The sequence below is a fragment of the Trachurus trachurus genome (genome assembly GCF_905171665.1).
Source record: "Trachurus trachurus genome assembly, chromosome: 18".
Taxonomy (NCBI): Eukaryota; Metazoa; Chordata; class Actinopteri; order Carangiformes; family Carangidae; genus Trachurus; species Trachurus trachurus.
This window is the reverse complement of record NC_139909.1, coordinates 23698124-23717915: the sequence shown is the minus strand read 5'-3', so window position 1 is coordinate 23717915 and position 19792 is coordinate 23698124. Positions and strand designations below refer to the sequence as shown.

General features: G+C 41.1%; 1 protein-coding gene across 4 annotated transcripts in view; it reads right to left on the bottom strand.

Moving 5' to 3' along the window:
- The window catches only part of nlgn2a (neuroligin 2a), a gene marked incomplete at both ends in the record, with an annotated part of 142200 nt that overhangs the window by 89429 nt on the left and 32979 nt on the right, over nt 1-19792 (bottom strand). Inside the window, one exon of one of the 4 annotated variants that reach the window (XM_083993198.1) lies at nt 13297-13350. The exons of the other annotated variants lie outside the window; for them this stretch is intronic. Coding sequence (XP_083849324.1) covers nt 13297-13350 — 54 coding nt within the window. The remainder of the gene's footprint in view (nt 1-13296; nt 13351-19792) is intronic. 4 annotated transcript variants of the gene reach the window in all.

The following is a 19792-nucleotide window of genomic DNA, read 5'->3' as shown; positions in this document are numbered from 1 at the left end:
TTTTTTGGGGGGGACTATATTTTTTGGAAATGGGTCCCAGAGTGGGACAATCTGAAAAAGCGGCCCCGGTGTTTTCATGTAGTTGTCAGTCGTTTTCAGTGGATCCGTGCGTACACAGTTATTTCTCGAGACGATGCCTTGTTTACAGAGATTTTTTTCAAAACAAAGAAGAAAAAGATAGTTTTGGGTGAAGCTCCGTTTTTGTGTGGACAAGGTCTAAAAGGCCCCAGACCAGAGAATAGAGGCGTCATCTGTAAGCTTGTGGTTTTGTGTCTTTTTTATCTTTTCTATTTGCAGTCTATTGCATGTGTTTGTGCTCATTTTACATCCCTCTGTACATTTTAAATGTTTCTTTACAGCTGTATTGCATCTGTTTTGGTTATTTTGTGTCACTTTGTAGTCAGTTATTTTTGCTCCCAACAGTTGTTAAGATTCCCATCATGATTTCTTCTGTCTTCTGGTATTGTACTTATCTTTTTTTTGTTTTGAATGCATATTGTTTGGTTCGGTTGTTTTTTTGCAATCATCTTTTGTCTTCTTATAGTTGTTGAGTTCCTCTTCTTGTTGTCCATGGTCATTCTCAATCACTTTGAAGTTTTACTTTCCAAGAAGAAAAGCAACTTCAAACAGGAGCTCCGTTGCAGGGGTTCCCTGACCCCTCTGGATCCCTGCTCTGTGTTCAATAGACCTGTGCAGTTACTCACCTTCGGTCAGTTTTGTGTAGTGTTCTGTAAACACATCGAGTCGAACAGCAATTACACCGTATGACTCTTTCATTCTAAGATGAGAAATGGCTAATTGATGAATATTTCTGTCAAATCTTTTAATGTAATTAACTAATATATACTCCACTTCATAAGCACATAAATGCACTTTTTTCACTTTTGCGCATACCGAATGCTTGTAAATGAATATGTTTTGATGAACCGTCCACATAAAGGCATTGCTTACAGATTTGTGCGTGATAACATAATAACATTCAAGGCACATAAACACAGAGGCTCTTGGTGTGTTTTGCCATATTACCTTGTGGAAGTAATATATTCTTTTTCGATTTGTGAGCGCATGAGTTCCAGCAGGACGAGCAGAGAAACAATAAATTGGGTGTAGAGAGGCTCGGCTGTCGTCTCCATTCAGACACCAGCGTTCCCATTAAGTAATGCTGTCAGCCCTGCCACTACCCACTGCTCTCCATCTCATACATAACAATACCTCCTTAATTGGAATGCTATTCCGACAGTTACAATACAATCCAGGTGAAAACACACAAACACAGAGAGTACAAAGTGAGAAGGAGACAACAGAGGCTGGAAAAAGAAGGAAGAAAAAAAAAGCGGCGGCTGGTCACAGTGAGCGGAACTTTTATAACTTAACAAAGCGACTGAGCTCAACATGTAACGGCAGAGCGGGACGTGTGCGCACAATGAGAGAGTTGATGCCTCTTTCATGCCGTGTGTGTCAGTGCATCGTGTGAGCGTGCGAGTCCTCAGCAGGTATGCAGTTTGAGCTGTGATCTCTGGGAGCCTCCATACAGCGGCACCGGCAGGAGCCTGGTGACGGTTCACCGCGGGGTGCGTGCATTGATGTGAGAATGTGCACAGTCGTTCATTTTTAATCAGACTTTTTTTTCTTTCTTTTTTTCGCATGCATAGGGATCTTCCTGTTTGTGTTACCCCATGGGGGGGTGGAGGTGGTGGTATATGTCTTATCTCATCCTGTCGGCCCTCCTTAGCAGGCACGTGCACACATAGGGCCCAAAAGGTGCTTGAGCCCCTGCCCTTTTTGCCTCGTATTAAAAAGTGCCCTTTTTTTTTTATGTTTTTTTTTTTTTTCAATAAATGCATTCCTGTTGTGCATGAGGATGTAAACAACCGCGCTGTAAAAATGCCACGGTTATCTACCGTACGCATTTCCTTGTAATACACACGGTAGTTGGTGTGTGTGTTGTCCGCTGCTGCTCTGCTCTGTCCCTCACTGAGGGGCGGGGGGTTGGGCTGCCCCGCAGTGCGCGCTCCCTCACATGCACGTCCAGAGAGAGAGAGAGAGGTAGAAGCTGCTGCCTCATCGATAACTCTGTGTGTGCCGCATGTAGATGAGACGTGACAGTGGAGCGACTTGTGTCGAATCTTGTGAGTTATAAATCCACCAACATAACTTCCTTGTCGGTTCTGACAAGTCGCCTTCCACTTATTCAACGAGCTTAATATGAGTCATATTTCAGAAAAGCGCTCATTTGTGTTTGTTTAGCTAACTGCTTGTTAAGAGTTAAGCCCCACCCCGTCCTCTGTCTAACATCACCTGAATGCAGTGAACAACAACAGCAACAGGAGGAATCACTCACTCAGCTTGATTTCACTGACTATTTGAATTTGTTTCCAGATATTGAGTTACTGCTAATTGTGACTTTGCTGTTGTAAATATTGCTGCTGTTCTGAAATATGCACATTAGCAGTCACAGTAGTCATTTCTTGGTTTTGTGTGTGTAGCCTGTAGGTAGCCTACTTCTATTTTGCACTCACATGATTTTTTTTTCTGCAAGCCATGTTAATGTGCACCCAATACCATATTAGCCTTAGCCTACCAGTTCAGAGGTCATGACTGAAATTGGTCCAGCGTGTTGACTGCAGTCCTGAAGGCGTGCAGGCTTTCTCTACCAACTAAATAGTAACTGTAATTTATTTTTATTTATTTATTTTGATATTAAAGCCCGAAAAAATTGTACATACTGCCCTTTTCTGATGTTGAGCCCCTGCCCCACTATAGTTATGTGCACGTCCCTGCTCCTTAGACTGTCACTGGAGAGGCAAATTGCACTTTTCTCTTGAGCTGTCACACCCTTACCTGACTGGTTTTCCAATTTAGCTTCAACAAACTCACAAATTCCCTGTATTGTATACAACTACACCAAAAACAACACAAGTGAAAGTTCTTCATTTGTTGTTAAAAATCATGTTGGGATGTGACTGATGGAATCGTTCCACCAACTGTCTCCAGTGATCATCCAGAGTCCAAGTCTCACTTTTTTCTCCTCTTTTAGCAAAAATAATTTGTGATTCTGTCTCTGTACTTGTTTTACACCTATTATTTTGGTTCTATTGTGTTTCTTTGTGCTTCTATTTTTTTTTTTGGTTGGTCACCTCAAACAGAGGCTGTGCCCAGTGACCCCTAGGGGCCCCTGGGCCATTGCTTGATAGACCTTTCCAGATAGAGTCAATTTTGATTAATGTACGTCTAAGGATGACCCAATTGATTGGCCAATAATGAATGCTTCTACTCACAGATTACCATCACATATTATGGAAATATCACTTTTTGAAGGCTCTTTAACATATATTTGGGTGTTTGGCCTTCTGGCCCCCAAAATATGAGAATTGACCCAAAAACAATCTGTAACTTGCAAGCTAACGAGGGTGAAATCTGTATGGTTTTATGAGATGTTCCCTTAGTTGTCATACAATGATGTCATTAGTTTTCAAATTTGCATAATACTACCCCTACCTGTGAGTACCGGTACTGGTACTCATTTCGATTTAAAAGGACGGACACTGAAACCAACTGTTCTGAAAGGGATTTGAACGGATAAAAGGGGTGTGATGTTTGATCCTTGGGGTATTTTGACATCTGGGAACTATTTTACTTTATGGTTAAAGGGGCATTATATTTATCCTTTAAAACTGATCACCTGTGATTAATACTCTGGTGTCTGTGCCTGAGAGAAGCTCTGTGTTTTGTGTAGAGCCCAGATTCTGATCTGAAGTGCTGTGAGAATATAAAAAGAAGCTTGAGTTGCTGTGAGCTGTGAGTCAGAACAGTGAAGCAAAACAAACATGTTGCCACAAAGATTTGACTGATTCAGTCAGTATGACACTTTGCAGATACTTTCATTAAAAATGTTTCCTCCAGTGGCAATACATTTTTCTCTCTGCACATATTTGCTGTTGCAAATTAGCAGCATATAAAACTTCATTTCCTGGGGACAGATTTGAAAATATCTGTTCAGTGTTAATGTTTAATGTCAGTGTTTTCATCTGAAACAACACAGACAGATTTGGAACACTGGGCCCTTTTTCTTTTAAAACAAAAGCTTCAAATAAATGCCACATATTGTTTTTTTTCCGCTAAATCTCCTCAGTCACACCTCAGATCACAGCTCCAGCCCTCCACTGCGCTGGGTTCAGTTCTGAGACGGCAGCACTGGGTGAAAGGGTGGCCATAGTTCAGCCCTGCTCTGAAGTCTCTTTGATCAACAGCTCCATCCATCTCTCTTCAATGTTGCATTTTCATTACAAGGTTTTGGTAAAAGGGATAAAGACATAAACAAACTACTGGAGCCACTGAGACAATGGAGCAGCCGTCATAGATCATCATCCATTGGTAGAGCTGCATCTTCTTTGTCTTGCTGAACCACTCAAGCAGGTGGAAACTCCACAGCGCTTGCACAATGCTCGCTCCTCTTCTCATTTCACAATGTGCACACTTGACTGACAGATTTAAATGCTCCCTTGCTTCCATCTTATGCTCGAATGTACATTTCAGCCGCTAAAGCGTGCAGCACCCGATCCTACCGGGGTATGATTCTGCGACGCCTCGCTAATGCTACTGATCTCAACCAGAGCTCGCTGGGAGGTCTTCTCTTCTCCGCGAAGCATTTTCGACGATTCCAAACTTCATTTGTTTCAGTGAGCACTTTAAAGTTTATTGATTTGGATTAAAGAGCCCCACAATAGCTCTTGGCTAGCTCTAAGCCGGCATTGGGGGCATTCACTGAGGTCCTCGCTGGAAAGTGAAAGAGGAGCTGAGCCAGGCTTCAGTGCGGCTTCCCTCAGTCCCTTATAGCCATTACACATGGCGATAAATGCAGCCAAGTGAGAAGAAAAAAAAACTGTGTAGAGCTTTTTTCCCAAGCTCTGAGCTAGCTGTCAGGCAGGACAGCACCAGCTAGCTCCCTCTCCCCCCACCCCATTTCTCTCTGTCTCATTCACTGCCCCGCTCCATCTCTCCAGTATTTTCCAATCCTTTCCCAGCCTCCTTTCCCCTCCTCTTCACTTCCTTTGTCTTGTCAAAAGGGTTTCAAACTCAATAAAATATTATCTGTCAGCGCGCAACAGAGTAGGTGTATATTCGACATGATATTGACACAACCTTGACACGACGTGGGCCGAGCGTGGAGGTAATGGGGAGGCAGGGAGATTCAGCAGCAAATAACCGACGGGTCCGGCGAGAGAGAAAGAGACAAGAGATTGAGTCTCTGTAGTAATGTTAAAATAAAGTTGACTTGACAGCGCTGTTGATCTTTTCCTGCGGAGGAATCTATTCCGTTCCATGTTGGACTTTTTTTTTTATAATTCTTTGTCACGCTATAGTGTGTGTGTGGTTTCCTGCACCACACTGCCCTGTTGTGTTGTTTTATTTTTACATTTCCACATCATCTGCTCCTTAATGTTTTTTTCCCCTTCCATTCTCCTTTCATCATTTTTCAATATGCTACCCAATCTTGTCCATGTGCCGCCTCATTCCATTCAAAATCCTCTTATAAAGTAATTTGTACTCAGCACATAAGGATGTAAAAATTGTGACAAAAAAAAAAAAAAAATCAGAAATAATAGAATGGAGGCCAGCCTGCACATTTTCCACTACTGATTGCTTGCAGTTTCCTTGTCCTTTTGTGTTCCACAATTTAGAGATTTGGCTTTTAGAATGTGTTATTGTACATTACATTGAATATTACACGGTGTCCACGGTGAAAAGCCGACAGGAAATGGGAAGATTTAGCAGGAGAGCATCTGCCTGGATGCTCTTAATTAGATGAAAATGAAGAAACATGCCAAGTGTCCCTCCTCACATGGCGCTGTTTCTCAAAACGAGAGGCAGCGGGTGAGTGCTGTAACACTGGGGGGGTGGGGGGGTCTGAGAGTGTGAACAGAGAAGCCGATATGAGGAGATGCTGCATTGCCCACAGGCCGGCGTCTGTTAGCAGAGTTATAACCACAGTGGAAACGCCACATACACTCTTAGAAATAAAAGTGCTATGTAGAACCATATAAGGTTCTTCGGCTTGTCCTCATAGGAGAACCCTTTTTGGCTAAAGGTTCTACCTGGAACCCAACTTAAAGGGTTATACCAAGAACCATCTGTGAAAGGTTACACCTAGAACCCCCAATGGGATGTTCTACAAAAATCCCTTTTATGGCGTATTGGTTTCACCCAGAAGCCTTGCTGGGGGTTTCATCCAGAAAATATCCAACTTCTTACGGTTTCATCTAGAACCCAAACAGAGAGTTAAACCTTAGTGTTACCAAGAACCCTTGAAAAACTATTTCTTTGGGGAAAGGGTTTTTAAGGGTTCTCTGCATCAAAATGGTTCTTACTGGAACCCTTAGTGTTACCAAGAACGCTTGAAAAACCCTTTCTTCAGGAAAGGGTTTTTCAGAAGCAAATGTTTCCAGGTAGAACCTCAGCCCTTGTAGAAGAACACTTTTGGAACCCTTATTTCTAAGAGTGTAATGCAGATAGACAGAGAGGAGGAAGATGAGCAAGAGCAGGAGGTGGAGTTGGAGAAAGTAACAGAAAAAGAGGAAATTAAGAAAAATATATTGATGCAGTCAGAAAAACAGAGTGCCTGAGACAAAAGTCTGTGTCTGCCTCACAGAGACAACGACAAACTCGTATTATTCCCCCACACCATCCACCATCTTGCCATCCAGGAGAGAGCATTGTAAATGTCTCCTTTTGTTTCTGTAATAAAAACCACTCCGGCTCCCCTGTCTTTCATCTAGCTCGCCATCAACAAACACAAAGCATTAAGACTCAGCTTCGTCTGGTGCCGCTATAAATCTAACCGACACCCCTTTACGTCTCTTTTGCCCATTTTTTTTCTGGTCTTCCGCTCCCCGTCCTCTCTCCCCCCTCTGTCTCTGCTGATACTCAATGCTCAGTAATCATGTGAAATTAACTCACAAGACTAAAACTAATCTTCCGCAGCCAGAAATATACACTTGCTGTATGGCATCCACATCACTTTCTGCTATTATCCGACATATTCAATTAAAAGGCATTAATTAAAAGCTGATTCAGTAAACCATGCTCAGCCACCCGGCCAGTGGAGGAGCACTTTCTGTAGAGCTGCTGTTGCAGGCAGTTCATCAAAGGCCTGTTCGATACAAAGCCATTGTTTTTGCTTTGAGCAAAACAGCAGCATTTTACTGCTACTTTTTTACAATTTGATGCTTGGAGAGAGTTCATTTCAGACCCTGAACTTGTGTTGTGCACTGCTGCTATGCAGAATAAAGCATGAGTTATTTACAATACCCTGGCTGACATAAACTGTTTCTAATCAAACCATATTGTACCATATCATATCGTATTGTATCATATTGTATCGTATCACACTGTATCTTATCTTATTGTATCTCATCGTATCATATCACATTGTATCCTATCTTTGTATATCATGTTGTATCTTATCTCATTGTATTGTATCTTCACTTATCTCATTGTATTGTATCACTTCATATCATACTGTATTGTATTGCATTGTATTGCAATCGTATCTTACTGTTTCTCATCATATCATATAGGGCTGACCCAAAATATTCGAAGCTTCGTTCGTTGCCATGGTAATCGATCATGAAGTCTGTGATTTTTTTTTTCTTTTTTCCTTTTTGACACTGGCTCTCATCGGCAATTGTTACATTAAAATGAGTAGGCTACTTGGCATCCTGGAAACCTGCCTGATTTTGGAGATATGCTGTGTTTGTTTGCCATTACTTTAATTATTTCTGCTACGATCGCGCACCCTATCTTAGCTCATCAAATCATATTGCATTGCATGGCATCACATCGTAACAAATCATATCCTATGTCTTTTGTGCCGCAGACACATTCTTATTGATCAATACTTGATTGACTTGAGAGTAACTGAATTTTACACAAAAACACAAAATTAATTACTCTGTCCTAATGTCAACAATCAAATACAAAAACTAAGCCAGTTATTTATTACAGTGATGCAGCACAAATACATACAGTATTATCTATGTTGTGGTCAGAAAACGCTGTTTATCGTTAATATTCATTCTCTGACTTTGGTTATCTGTGAACTAAATACGTAACAGACTAATCCTCCTGATCTCTTCACTTCACCATAAACATGTTCAGTTCACGTAGCCTTGCTCTGATTCTGAACAAATCTCTTCATCTATGGCTCCTTATTAGAGAATAAAGCCAATGTCCCCTCTAATAAATTACTGTTTAACAAACGTGATTTCATCAGGTGCAAGAATTCACAATTAAGTATGAAATCCATCATAAAGTGACATTCCTGTGTAATTAATGCATCAGGAGATGCATGTAATAATACAGCTGTCAGTACAGTAGTCCTCCAGTTGAACAGGGTCAGAGGAGGAACGAGAACTCCATTTCATCTATAAACTTTATATTTCACTGTTTCAGATAATATTGTAGCAGAAGGTTTTACGCAACTGTAAAATAAAAATTGGGTGATTGTATAATTCCAGGGTATGTAACAGCATCATCAAAGGTAAAATCTAAAACCGACCCTCTGCTTCCATTGATTAATGATACTCAATATCATACTGTAATTAAACACCCAGCTGGACGGTTCATGTTCTTATCATCACCAGTGATGACGAGGAAAACTTGACTGCGTTATTGGAAAAAGCCAAAGCCTGTTTCGATCCGTCACATAATCTACATGCTTAATGTTGGAAAAATCGATGTTTGGCCTTGAAAGGATGAAGAACACTGCACGCTGGTAAAGGCTAGAGGAAGAATATGAGAAGTAGCAGCTAAATACAGTAGCATACTTCTCTTTTTTCTTCCACTTTTTCCTACATATCTATCATAAGTCCTCACTAACCCCCTGTGTCTCTCTTCAATCCTCCCTCTGCCTTTTTTATTTAAAGACAAAAATAATGAAGCAGTGGAGAAATGAGGAATTAACTATATTAGACTATTAGAACTTAAGTCGTGCAGCTGTGATATAAAAACTGCTTCAACAATGCCTTTACTGATGCATTGTTAGTGCTTTATTCCCATCACTATAGTCATTTTAATCATCAAACATGTGTGATGTGCGACTCCATCACATACCATCATTTAAATGGTAATGCCATCAACTCTGGGCCTGTCAGTTTGGTTTTGATGGAGTATTTCCTGTGAAGGGGTTTGTACTGTGTGGCCCTGTTTATATTATACTCAGTGTGTGTGTGTGTGTGTGTGAGGTGACATTGTTCCTGGCAGAAATATGTTCCAGGTTTGGGGCTCAGGTGGTTCTGATTTGTCTCTGATCAGAGCTGACACACAGGACTGCCTGGTAACACACTCTCGCCGTCTCTGTCTTGATTTAGCTCGGTCTCGCTGTTGGTTTGTAATCTCCCTCCTCTCCACGCACACATAATACGCGCGCACACACTCGCTGCGCTGTGAGCTCTATCAATCTTTTTTTTTTTTTGAACATCAACAGCGAGCGGCGCCGCGGCCCAGCAGCCTTTGCTCTCCAACACCTGATGCAGGAGCAGAGAGCGAGCGGCTGTTGCTGCCGCTGCGGTGTGAAGCCGTCTTTAATTCCTCGTCGCTCTCCCGCGGTGTACACTACACCCTTCTTCTACTTGTATAGAATAGCTCATGAATAGGTTTGTGCATGGCCTAGAATATACAGCTTAAAAGAACGCCAATTTGAAAAGGCAGTTGATACGCTGCTGAAAGAATGAGGACAAAATGGTGGACGGACTGGATGAACTGACTGCACTTCACTTCACTGTGGCTGTTATCAGATAAAAGCTGCCCGTGCAGTTTTTTAAACTCTCTCACTGAAAACCGTCCACCACGTTAAGAGGGTTATTTTGTTGCTTAGAAAATAATAATTAAGGAGCCAACTGAGTGTCGGCTTAATGGAAGTTTTTTTTTTCTTTCTTGTTCTTCTAACACTCTCTGCGCTCGGAGTTGAGTTTCTTACACTGAAATCTTTATTTGTGCAGCAGCTCAAACACTGCAGGTCTTTGACAGGCAGTGGTGCATCGCCTCAGGGTGGAACAAAGCACAGGTCAGGCTTAGCAGAAGTGTGGAAGTGCTACAGCCCTGAGTCGGTGTATGAATCATTTCCACCAGGCAGAGCCCAAGCAAAAGGACATGTGCATTAATATCATTTCTGCATAATGCAGCCATTGTAGCAGAGTTAATTTGCATTGCATTGTCTCTACAGTAATAGTGCGCCTCTTGTGCATCAAAGGAGCAGTTGTTTAGATTCATTTTTGATGTTTTAAGTTATAAATACTCTGCCGACTACTTAGCTTTCTTTATACTTTTATTCTTAACTATTTTCACCACACACAGGTATATGTAAGGGTCCATCATTTACACCTGTGCTGTGTTTTATTTGAATTGTTCATCGATAAGAAGAAATATTTGTAGTTTTAAGAACCAAAACCCATCGCATTATAGTTTTACAGCTCCTGTCTCAGGCTACTCCCTGGAGCTCTGGTAACAAAGGTCAGTCAGCCAATCAAAAGGGAGGAGGCTCTGACCCTCTCTTCTGATTGGCTGATGAATGGAAATATATCTGATTTCAAGTAAACACTTAGAGAAATCATATCCTGTAACACAGCGTTTTTCGACCTTGGGGTCGCCTAGAATTCAAATGGGGTCGCCTGAAATGTCTAGTAATTGATAAAAAGAAAATTACTGATGAAAATATTCTCAAATTATTATTCTTTTAAAAATGATAATTAAAAACACCACACACAATCTTAAACAACTGTATTCTATACTTTCACTTTCTCGAATATAAATCGAGTTCAAGTATAATGCAGCATATAAAAATATCTGAGTTGACGCATGATTGACGGCCGCTATCACATGACTGCATCATGTGATCGGGGGTCGCCAGCAATTTGTGATGTCAGAATGGGGTCACAAGCCAAAAAATGTTTGGAACCACTGCTGTAACAGGATTGTTGGCGAAACTTGTGCGGGTTTGACTCTGTTGTGACATCACAAAGTTACAGAAGTCCTGACGGCTCATTTGAAGGCTCAGCTATTGAGAACAGGCTGTGTGCATTTCACTGTGGACTGAGCACTTTGAAACTCACAGTATTAATAAAGGACCTAGAGCTGCTTTTTAATCAAAGAAGACATGGAAATCCAGCTTTATACTTATGGTGCCTATATATAGAACCTTTCATAAATGTGTTGACATCTAAAACACAAAGGATTAGAGGAGGTGGAACTGTGTTTTTCCACTAAATTAAACTAAAATAAATCATACTATCTAAAATCTAATATACTGAACTCCAGAATCTGCATATGCAAATATAGTTTTTTGTTTTGTTAATTGGCTAGACCCAAGAAGTGCCCGGCTTTATTCAAGTCAGTTCTCAGTTTATTAGCCCTGCACGTTTCAAGTGCCCAAATCACATTTGTGCAAGTGAACCACAATTAGCCTCCACACTAGTTGTGATGTCACAAACTCCTGCCTGTACGCTAATAGAGGAAAACTCCTAGTATCACACTGTGCCCATTCATCACTCTGCACAGTGAAACTGGAGCATCCAAGTGAAATAACAATGAGAAAAACACATTTTTGAACATGGTGCGACTTTAGCTGTGAATGTTTTGGGGCAAGTTAATATAATGGAGGGAGTTTGTATTATTCCACTAGAGTTAAATCCCAGGAGAAGGTGCAGTGTGTTTTTTTGAAACCGAAGTCAGACCATTATATCATTTCACAGGCTGGTAACTGATGTTTTCTTTTCTTTTTTTGTGTCTTGCACTGGGGACTTTAACAGTTTGGCTACGACCCTGGTAACCAGTGCAGTTAATGGGGCTGTACTGGAGCTAATTTCCTTTGAGAGCAGGTTGTATTTTCCAGTTTTCTGCTGTTATATGCAAAGGAGATCATCTGTATCTGCAGAGTTATACAGTGCATGTGTTTATTTGTCTGTCTTCACATGCGAGGACATGAAGTCTATCTTGATGCCTGAGTATTATTTTTAGAATGTTTTTTTTTTTTTATTCAGGGACTGTTCAGTTCTGCTCCTGTACCTGAGATGAATTCCAGTTGGAGCTTTTGTAGCTGGAGTCAGTGAAATGGGATTAGCGGGTTCCCAATCAAATGAGGTTAATTGCACGTCACGATGAGGGATGAAAGACATATTTAGAGGAGGGGGAGGGGCTGGGGTGGTGGTAGGGGGTTGTGGGTGGGGGGGGGGGGGAGCATCTCGACTGGGCTCGACTCGCTTCGACTGCTTGCTGACTGCGGCAGCTCAAAAAGTTGTGTCTGTGCCAGCGCGTTTGATCACCAAGAAAATCCTCTTGTGTCAAACTTCCTCCAACTCCCAACTTCAAAAAATACCCCAAATCAAAGAGCATCATGGAGCAAGAAAAAGATTTCACCCGCACAACCCTCAAAATAGCATAAAGAGAAATATGTATCAAAATATCATCAGTCATCTTTTTTTTTCTCCAAGAAACAAGTCCAAAAGAACAAGGACGAGGGGGGAGGTTGATGAAAGTGCAGATAAGACCCCCTCCACAGTGTGTATGTGCTGCAGGTGGGAGATAAATTAACAGACGGCTGAGCGTCCTCTGTCCTTATTCTAGCAGCCGATTAGACCCAAATCTTCCAGAGCGGGGCAGAAGTGTCCTTGGATGTCCCCAAATTTTTTATTTTTTTGCCTCACTTGATTTGATGTTATCATCATTGACTTGGAATGGGCCTAGCTTAATATTTGTGTCGCTCCTTACTCAATAGCAATTTCATCCTTGAGCTGGGGATTGAGGCACAATAATAATGCACCTCATTGTGTAAGCTCATCTCAATAGGTGCTTTGTTGCCTCGAAAATCCAGACAACAATTTGGTATCGGGGACAATGCTGTTAGTGGGCCAATGTATTTTCAAGGGCACAGTGGTGGTGGTGATGATGATGTCCGAGGCTCTCTGTTATTTGAGAGCGGGACAAGGACCTCTGGAAAACACACACAACAGCCTGGAGATGGGTTGGTAATGGAGGGTATCTGTGTTCCATCAGCCAGGCGTCATGATCATCACATCTTACATAAGCCTATAGTGATTTGCATAGGAAAAAGGCAGCGCTTTGATTGCAACGGTCAGCACATTACACTTACACCAACACATCGGTATGCAGCTCATAATCCAAAAGTCCCACCTAAAGAGATGTTTGACTTTGTGTGTGTGTTTTCCACTCTACTGCATTGTGTACACATCCCCCAAAAAGACTTCAAAACAAGAAAAAAGGAAAAACATGCAACAAAAATACCTTCGTCTCGAGGCTTGTTCATTGAAGATTCATCATGTTTTTTTGTGAGCGGACCTAGGGTTAAGAAAAAAAGGGGGGAAAAAGAGAAAAGAGAAAATTCAAAAAAGATTACTGGCAAAAACGGAAAAAAAAAGAATATCAAAAAAAGAAAAGAAGCAAGAGCAAAAAGGACAAATCAGCAAGAGTTCATGTTTGCTTATTGTTTTGATTTTTTTTCTTTTTTTTTTCCTTTAAAAAGAGTACAAAAACAAAAACAAAAGGCATCACAGACACAGATTTATCACAAGAAAAGACACAAGATCAAAGAAGCTGTTGTTTGGGTGTGATTTCCTTCTCTCCCCCTGCAGAAGAAAATGGCTGCCATTGCTTCTAGTCCCTCTTCCTTTCTCCCTCTCTCTCTCCTTTACACCCTGACTCTAATATTGTCGGACCAAGGTGGGTGGGGGGGAGTGGGGTGGGTGGGTTAAGGAGGGGCAGGTTAAGGGGGAGGAAGAGGAGGAGGACGTGGAGTAATAAAGGCCTCTGTGGTTTGAAGAACAGGACCCAGCCCTCTCCTCCCACAACATGAGCAGAAAAAAGACACCTTTTTGTTTTTTGTGTTTTGGTAAATTTGTTGTAGAATAAAAAAAAAAGAAGAACAGGCAAAGAAGAGGACACCTACAGGAAGAACGGGTCCTGATGCTCAAACCCCCAAAATTCAAACAGCAGTGAAAGCACACAGAAAGATTTTTTTAAAGGGTTCATTGCACAACAATGAATCAGTTTTAGAGAGACACACTCAACACAAAGACGCCTTTAATTAGCAGATAGACAAGCAGCCTGTAATGGTAAAAAGCATGTTAAACATATTTCAGATAAAATAGGGCACAGGTGCTTTAGTGGTTTGTGTGTGCTTGTGTGTGTGTGTGTGTGTGTGTGTCATTATTTAGTGGTTAAACCAGAGAGTTATTCCCCAGGCGGGTAAATAATTACATAGCACAACAGCAGTGTGTCAATTTGAAATGACAAGTAAGCGTGACGCTAATTGCGCAGAGGAGTGCAGGTAAAAGGTGAATGTAATTTGATCCCCATCTGCCCACTGGCTGTTTTTTGGTAAATTAAAAGAGTGGCAGAGAGAAAGTGAAGATGACACATAGAGAGAGAGAAGGAAAGGGAGAGGGAAGAGAGGAAAAGATGCCCCGAGGAAATAAAAGGAGATAAAACATCCTCCACTCATCCCATCTAGTTGCTTTTTGTTTCTTTGTCTGTTTGTATGTTTTTTATGAACTGTTGTGGTGTGTTAGCGGTTTTGTTGTCAGCCTTAATAAGCGTTGGTTTGACTCACAAACCAGGAAGTTGCTGCGTTTAAAGAAAACCACTACAGCATCTTACACAGAAGAGACATGTCGGCTCTGCTGTCGCGACAAAAGCTCTGCGTGACCGTTCGTACTCTTCACCTCAGCTTTCAGCTCGAGCGCTATACTACAAACACGCTCCTCACCTTTCATTGCTTTTTTTTTTTTTTTTGCTTTCATCTGATAAAATCCACTTTGGTTAACTTGAGGTTTTGGCAGAGCAACTGGATTTTATTCTCCTTCTGTCGAATTTGAGAATGAAATGAAAGCTCATATGAAATAACACTTATTGGCTGAAAAGAAGGTCGGATCTTTACCAGAGGGCCTCGGGACCCGCTACAGAATGGAATATTTGTCTGTCTTTCGAATGAGAACCAGACTTATAGAAATAGGTACATCTGTTCTGAACCTCCAATATAAGCAATAACAAGAGGCAACTTGAGTTCAGAGGAAGCACAAAATGCAAAAATGGCGACATTTTAAGGGCAAGACATGGAGAAAAAAGCTTGGAAGCAGAGTATCACTTTTTTTTTCTTCAGGAAGGAGCACACCTTCCCAGTAAGGCTCCTTAAATGTAAACACCATCTATGTCTGGCATGCTCACATTTTGTTTCCTACTTTGTAAAACCTGAAAAGGAAGTTTATCATGTTGTCAATGGTATTAAAAAAAAAAAACCCTGAAAACTGAACCATGTATTTTATGTGGCATTTACAACGTGAGAACAGAAGTTACTCGAACTTGGACTCGGTTTATGAAATCTTTCAGAAACCATGTAGATGATTGAAGATAAAAGTTCAATCTTGACCTTGGAAACAGAAGTTTTACACAAAAAAAGATAAAAATAAATAAATACATAAATGTATATAAAACCTCAGCTACTGCTCGTTCTTTCTGGAGCGTGTTCTGGACCTTCATTCACTGAGGAAAACCATGACATGTAGCTGAAAGTAACAAAGAGGTGATGGATCTGAAGTTGAGAACAGTTCAATGGGAGTAGTAATTCTACCCACTGTATTTTCTCTATAAAGATAATGCAGTGTAATTAAACCCCTTGGTATTAAAACAGCTTGTTACATAAGGTTTTTTCACAGAGCACAGAACTGCTTAAGACATGTCAATGATTGGCCCATGCCAAATCTATTTGATAAGAAGTTTGTTGAGTGATGAAAAAGTTGCAGCAGTTACCTGCCTGTCAGCAGCAACTCCATCTTTGGCGAAAGAAACGACAAACTGGGGAAATGTAAAATCAAGCAACTATTACACGGCCTGCAACACGCTGGAGAAAAAAAAGTGCGAAATCTGAGCTTGATTGACATCTATTTCTGCAACGAGTGGGCGAGCAGCCTGAGCACTCTGAATCAAGCCGAGTGAATGGAAAAAACAGCTGTTATTCGGCATTTTTAGGTTTGATTTTCCCAATCAAAGGAGCCGAGGCGACGGGAACATGTGCAATTTGATGCAGAACTGTATCCCAATTCCCATCAACCCCCCTCCACACCCTCCACCCACCCACACACCTAACTGTAGGTCACAAAAATAACAGAAAATACAATTACAGTCAACCCAGAAAAGACAGAGAAATGATATGATTGATCACTTTAAAACACGGCTGGAAAGAGGAATCTGACACGTCACAGTTGTTAGAGCTAGAAAATGCTCTTTTTTCTAATGTTATAATCAATCACCCGTGCTTCCTTTGCCATGTACAACGCAGCTGCTGAAGAATATTTTCACCCCCGACTTGCTTACACTTCTCTCTCCTCTAAACACCGTCTTTCTTCCACTTCTTCCCCCTCTTCCTCTCCTTGTGTTTCCCTGTGTCTGTGTTGCAGCGAGGCAGCAGGACGGCCCACTACAGATCACTTTGAAGCTGGTTACGTAAGGCCTCGCTTAGCTTCTCCCGACGGCCACACACACACACACACACACATACACACACATACACACACACATACATACAGTACGTGGAAAATGGACATACAAGACACACAGGTATGGAATGGAGATGCATACGCGCTCAAAAAAGGTGGTTGTGGGGGGGAATCAAATAAAGAGGCAACAGAGAGATGAAAGAGAGGATCAATACATGTGGCATTTTGTGTTAATGTATCTATTGAACTGTATTTGTGCAGCTGGGGCTGACAGACACAGAAAGAAAGACAGGGGATGATGATGATTTCTTTGAATCTCCCTTTACTGTCCTGGACTGTATATATGTTTCCTATTTATTACGTTTCAATTGATGAATGGCAAAATGACAGAAAAAGTCGACAGCATCGTTCCAAAACATCTCCCTTCATTTGATCTAAGGCCAACAGTTTAGATGGTTTAGATGAAGTTGCCATGTGTTCAACTGGGTTGGAATCTAGTGGCTGTGAAACCCACACATATGGTTCACATCATCAAACCACTCAACCCCTGAGTAAGAACATCTGCAGAGTGATCTTTCTTTAGTCATCTACACAGGTTTGTCCTTTAACCTGTCAACACTGCAATCTGTATCCTTCTTTTACATTTTTACATATTCTATGGTTAAATCATTTCAAAATACATATGATACAATATTGATTTTAGGACTGTGCTGGTCAGTCCATCTGTTCGGCAAGATTTTGCAACAATACAAAGGATTTAAGTGAGATGTGCAGACTGAGAGCTTTGTCTTATCAAAGTAGAAAGAGCAGATGTTGACAAAGGTTTCCTTCTGCTACATCATTTGCATTTGCAAAAAGGTAATAAATCTTAATGTACAACAAAAGGTTATTGCAATATGAATAATACAGATAATAAGATAGATAGATAGATAGATAGATAGATAGATAGATAGATAGATAGATAGATAGATAGATAGATAGATAGATAGATAGATAGATAGATAGATAGATAGATAGATAGATAGATAGATAGATAGATAGATAGATAGATAGATAGATAGATAGATAGATAGTTAGTTTCAATATACGGAGGCCAAGTATTGATCTGAACAGACTAAGAAGGTTATAATAGACATCATTTGCAGTTGACTAAAGCTAATAAACCACAATATATCACAGCATATTGCAATATTTTAATAATCGCAATAATATCGATATTGACTGTTGTAATAATATCTTAATGCAAGGTCTCTGGGGATTCCAAAACCCTAATAGATAGATAGATAATTGTAGAGTAGACAGTAAGTAAGTAAAGTATATTTATACAGCATCTAATACAGACAGAGTTACACGGTGCTGTACAGGTTATAACGCATAAACATTTGAAAGAAGAAAAAAAAACAATAGAAAGATGTAGACAGCAGTCCAAAAAGGTCTTATTTGGCAGTGTTTATGGATGTGAGTGAGTGTGTATTTGTGTGTAACAAATGTTTATGTAGAGGCACAAGAGTAAGTAGGTGTTGAGTAGCTCATTTAGGCAATGTGTGCCAGTCTGGCATGATCTACGAGGAAATGGAACTGTGTCTGACAGCTTGTGAGTGAGTGGAGAGCATGAATGATGGACGCTTGTTCAGAGCCGCACAAAGGACTCTGCTGTGTGTGTGTGTGTGTGTGTGTGTGTGTGTGTGTGTGTGTGTGTGTGTGTGTGGAAAGAGATGGGGACGCTGTCATTGTCCTAGAGCTGAAATACTGCAGTGAATAAGTCAAAGATTTGTGCATGAGCGTGTGAGAACAGGTTGTAGATGAGTAGGAGTTGGAGGTAACCTGCCCCTCTCATTCGTAGTAGTATAAATGTTTGGTGTGCAGAATGTGTGTTTGTGCATGTGAGCTACTATAATACAGTATTAGACGTATGGACCAATCAGGCGGACGTACCAAACCACCAATCTCCTGCATTCATTATCACACACCGGCACCGCTCTCTGAGCCTCCACACCCCCTGCATGTGTGTGAGCGGCGAGCAGGCGGGTCACAGATGAGTAAGCTGCGAAGACGTGTTGTGCAAAATTTTGCATGTGTGATGGCTTATACAAAAGTTTGGACACACCTTCTCATTCAATGTGTTTCCTTTATTCTCACTGAAGGCACCAAAACTATGAATGAACACATGTGGAATTAACAAAATAGTGTGAAATAACTGAAAACACGTCTTTTCTTCTTTGTCTTCTCTTTCTTCTTTTCTTCTTCCTCTCCTTCTTCCTCCTCCTCCTCTATCTCTGCCCCCACCAATTCTAGTTTCTTCAAAGTAGCCACCCTTTGCTCTGATTACTGCTTTGCACACTCTTGGCATTCTCTTGATGAGCTTCAAGAGGTGAACCTGACCTGAAAATGGTTTTCACTTCACATGTGTGCCTTGTCAGGGTTCATTAGTGGAATTTCAGTGATAATCTACAATGTAAATAGTCATGAAAATAAAGGAAATGCATTGAGTGTGTCCAAACTTTTGGCCTGTACTGTATGTTGAAGGAGAACATAAAATGTGTACGGGAACGGGCATCAGAGGTTTTGCATGAATTTACCTCCAAAACAACTCTGTCTCGTAACATTCCGTTATTATCTCATAGTGTGGTGAATGTGCAGGTCACAACTTGTCCACCAGAGCGTTTTGGAGTCGGTGGATTGTGTATTTGATGAGTTTGATGAGAGAAACCAAGAAATCCCATCAGCCTCCGTAGCGTAGCTCTGAGCAGCTCGCGGCTCTGCTCCGCTGTTCTAAAAATAACTTGCACTGACAATTAAAGGTAACAAACTTACTCCTAAAGCTATAGGGATTATGGCAATGTTGAACTATCCCTTTAAGTGAATAAAACTTTACTGCATCGAACTCTAACTCTCTTCAGAATTTGACTTACAGCCTCCAGTTTTATTTTATATTGGTGTATTGAAAATATTGATAAAGAGGCGGTGTTTAGCTCAGTTGGTAGAGCACCCGAAGCATGTGTTGAGGCTATAGTCCTCACTGCAGGCGGCCCCGGTTCGAATCCCGTGTCGAGCGGCCCTATCCTGCATGTCATTCCCTCCCATTCTGCCTCCCATTTCCTGTCTCTCTCTGAACTATCCTGTCCATTAAAAGGCGAAAAAGCCCCCGAAAAATATATATAAAGAAAGAAAAGAAAATATTGATGAAGGGGCAAAAGATTGAACCTAATCTTCAGCCCAGTCTGGGTTTTAAGACACATCAGACGCTCACAAACAAATCCTCACAGCGGTTACATGTAAAGCGGGGGTTC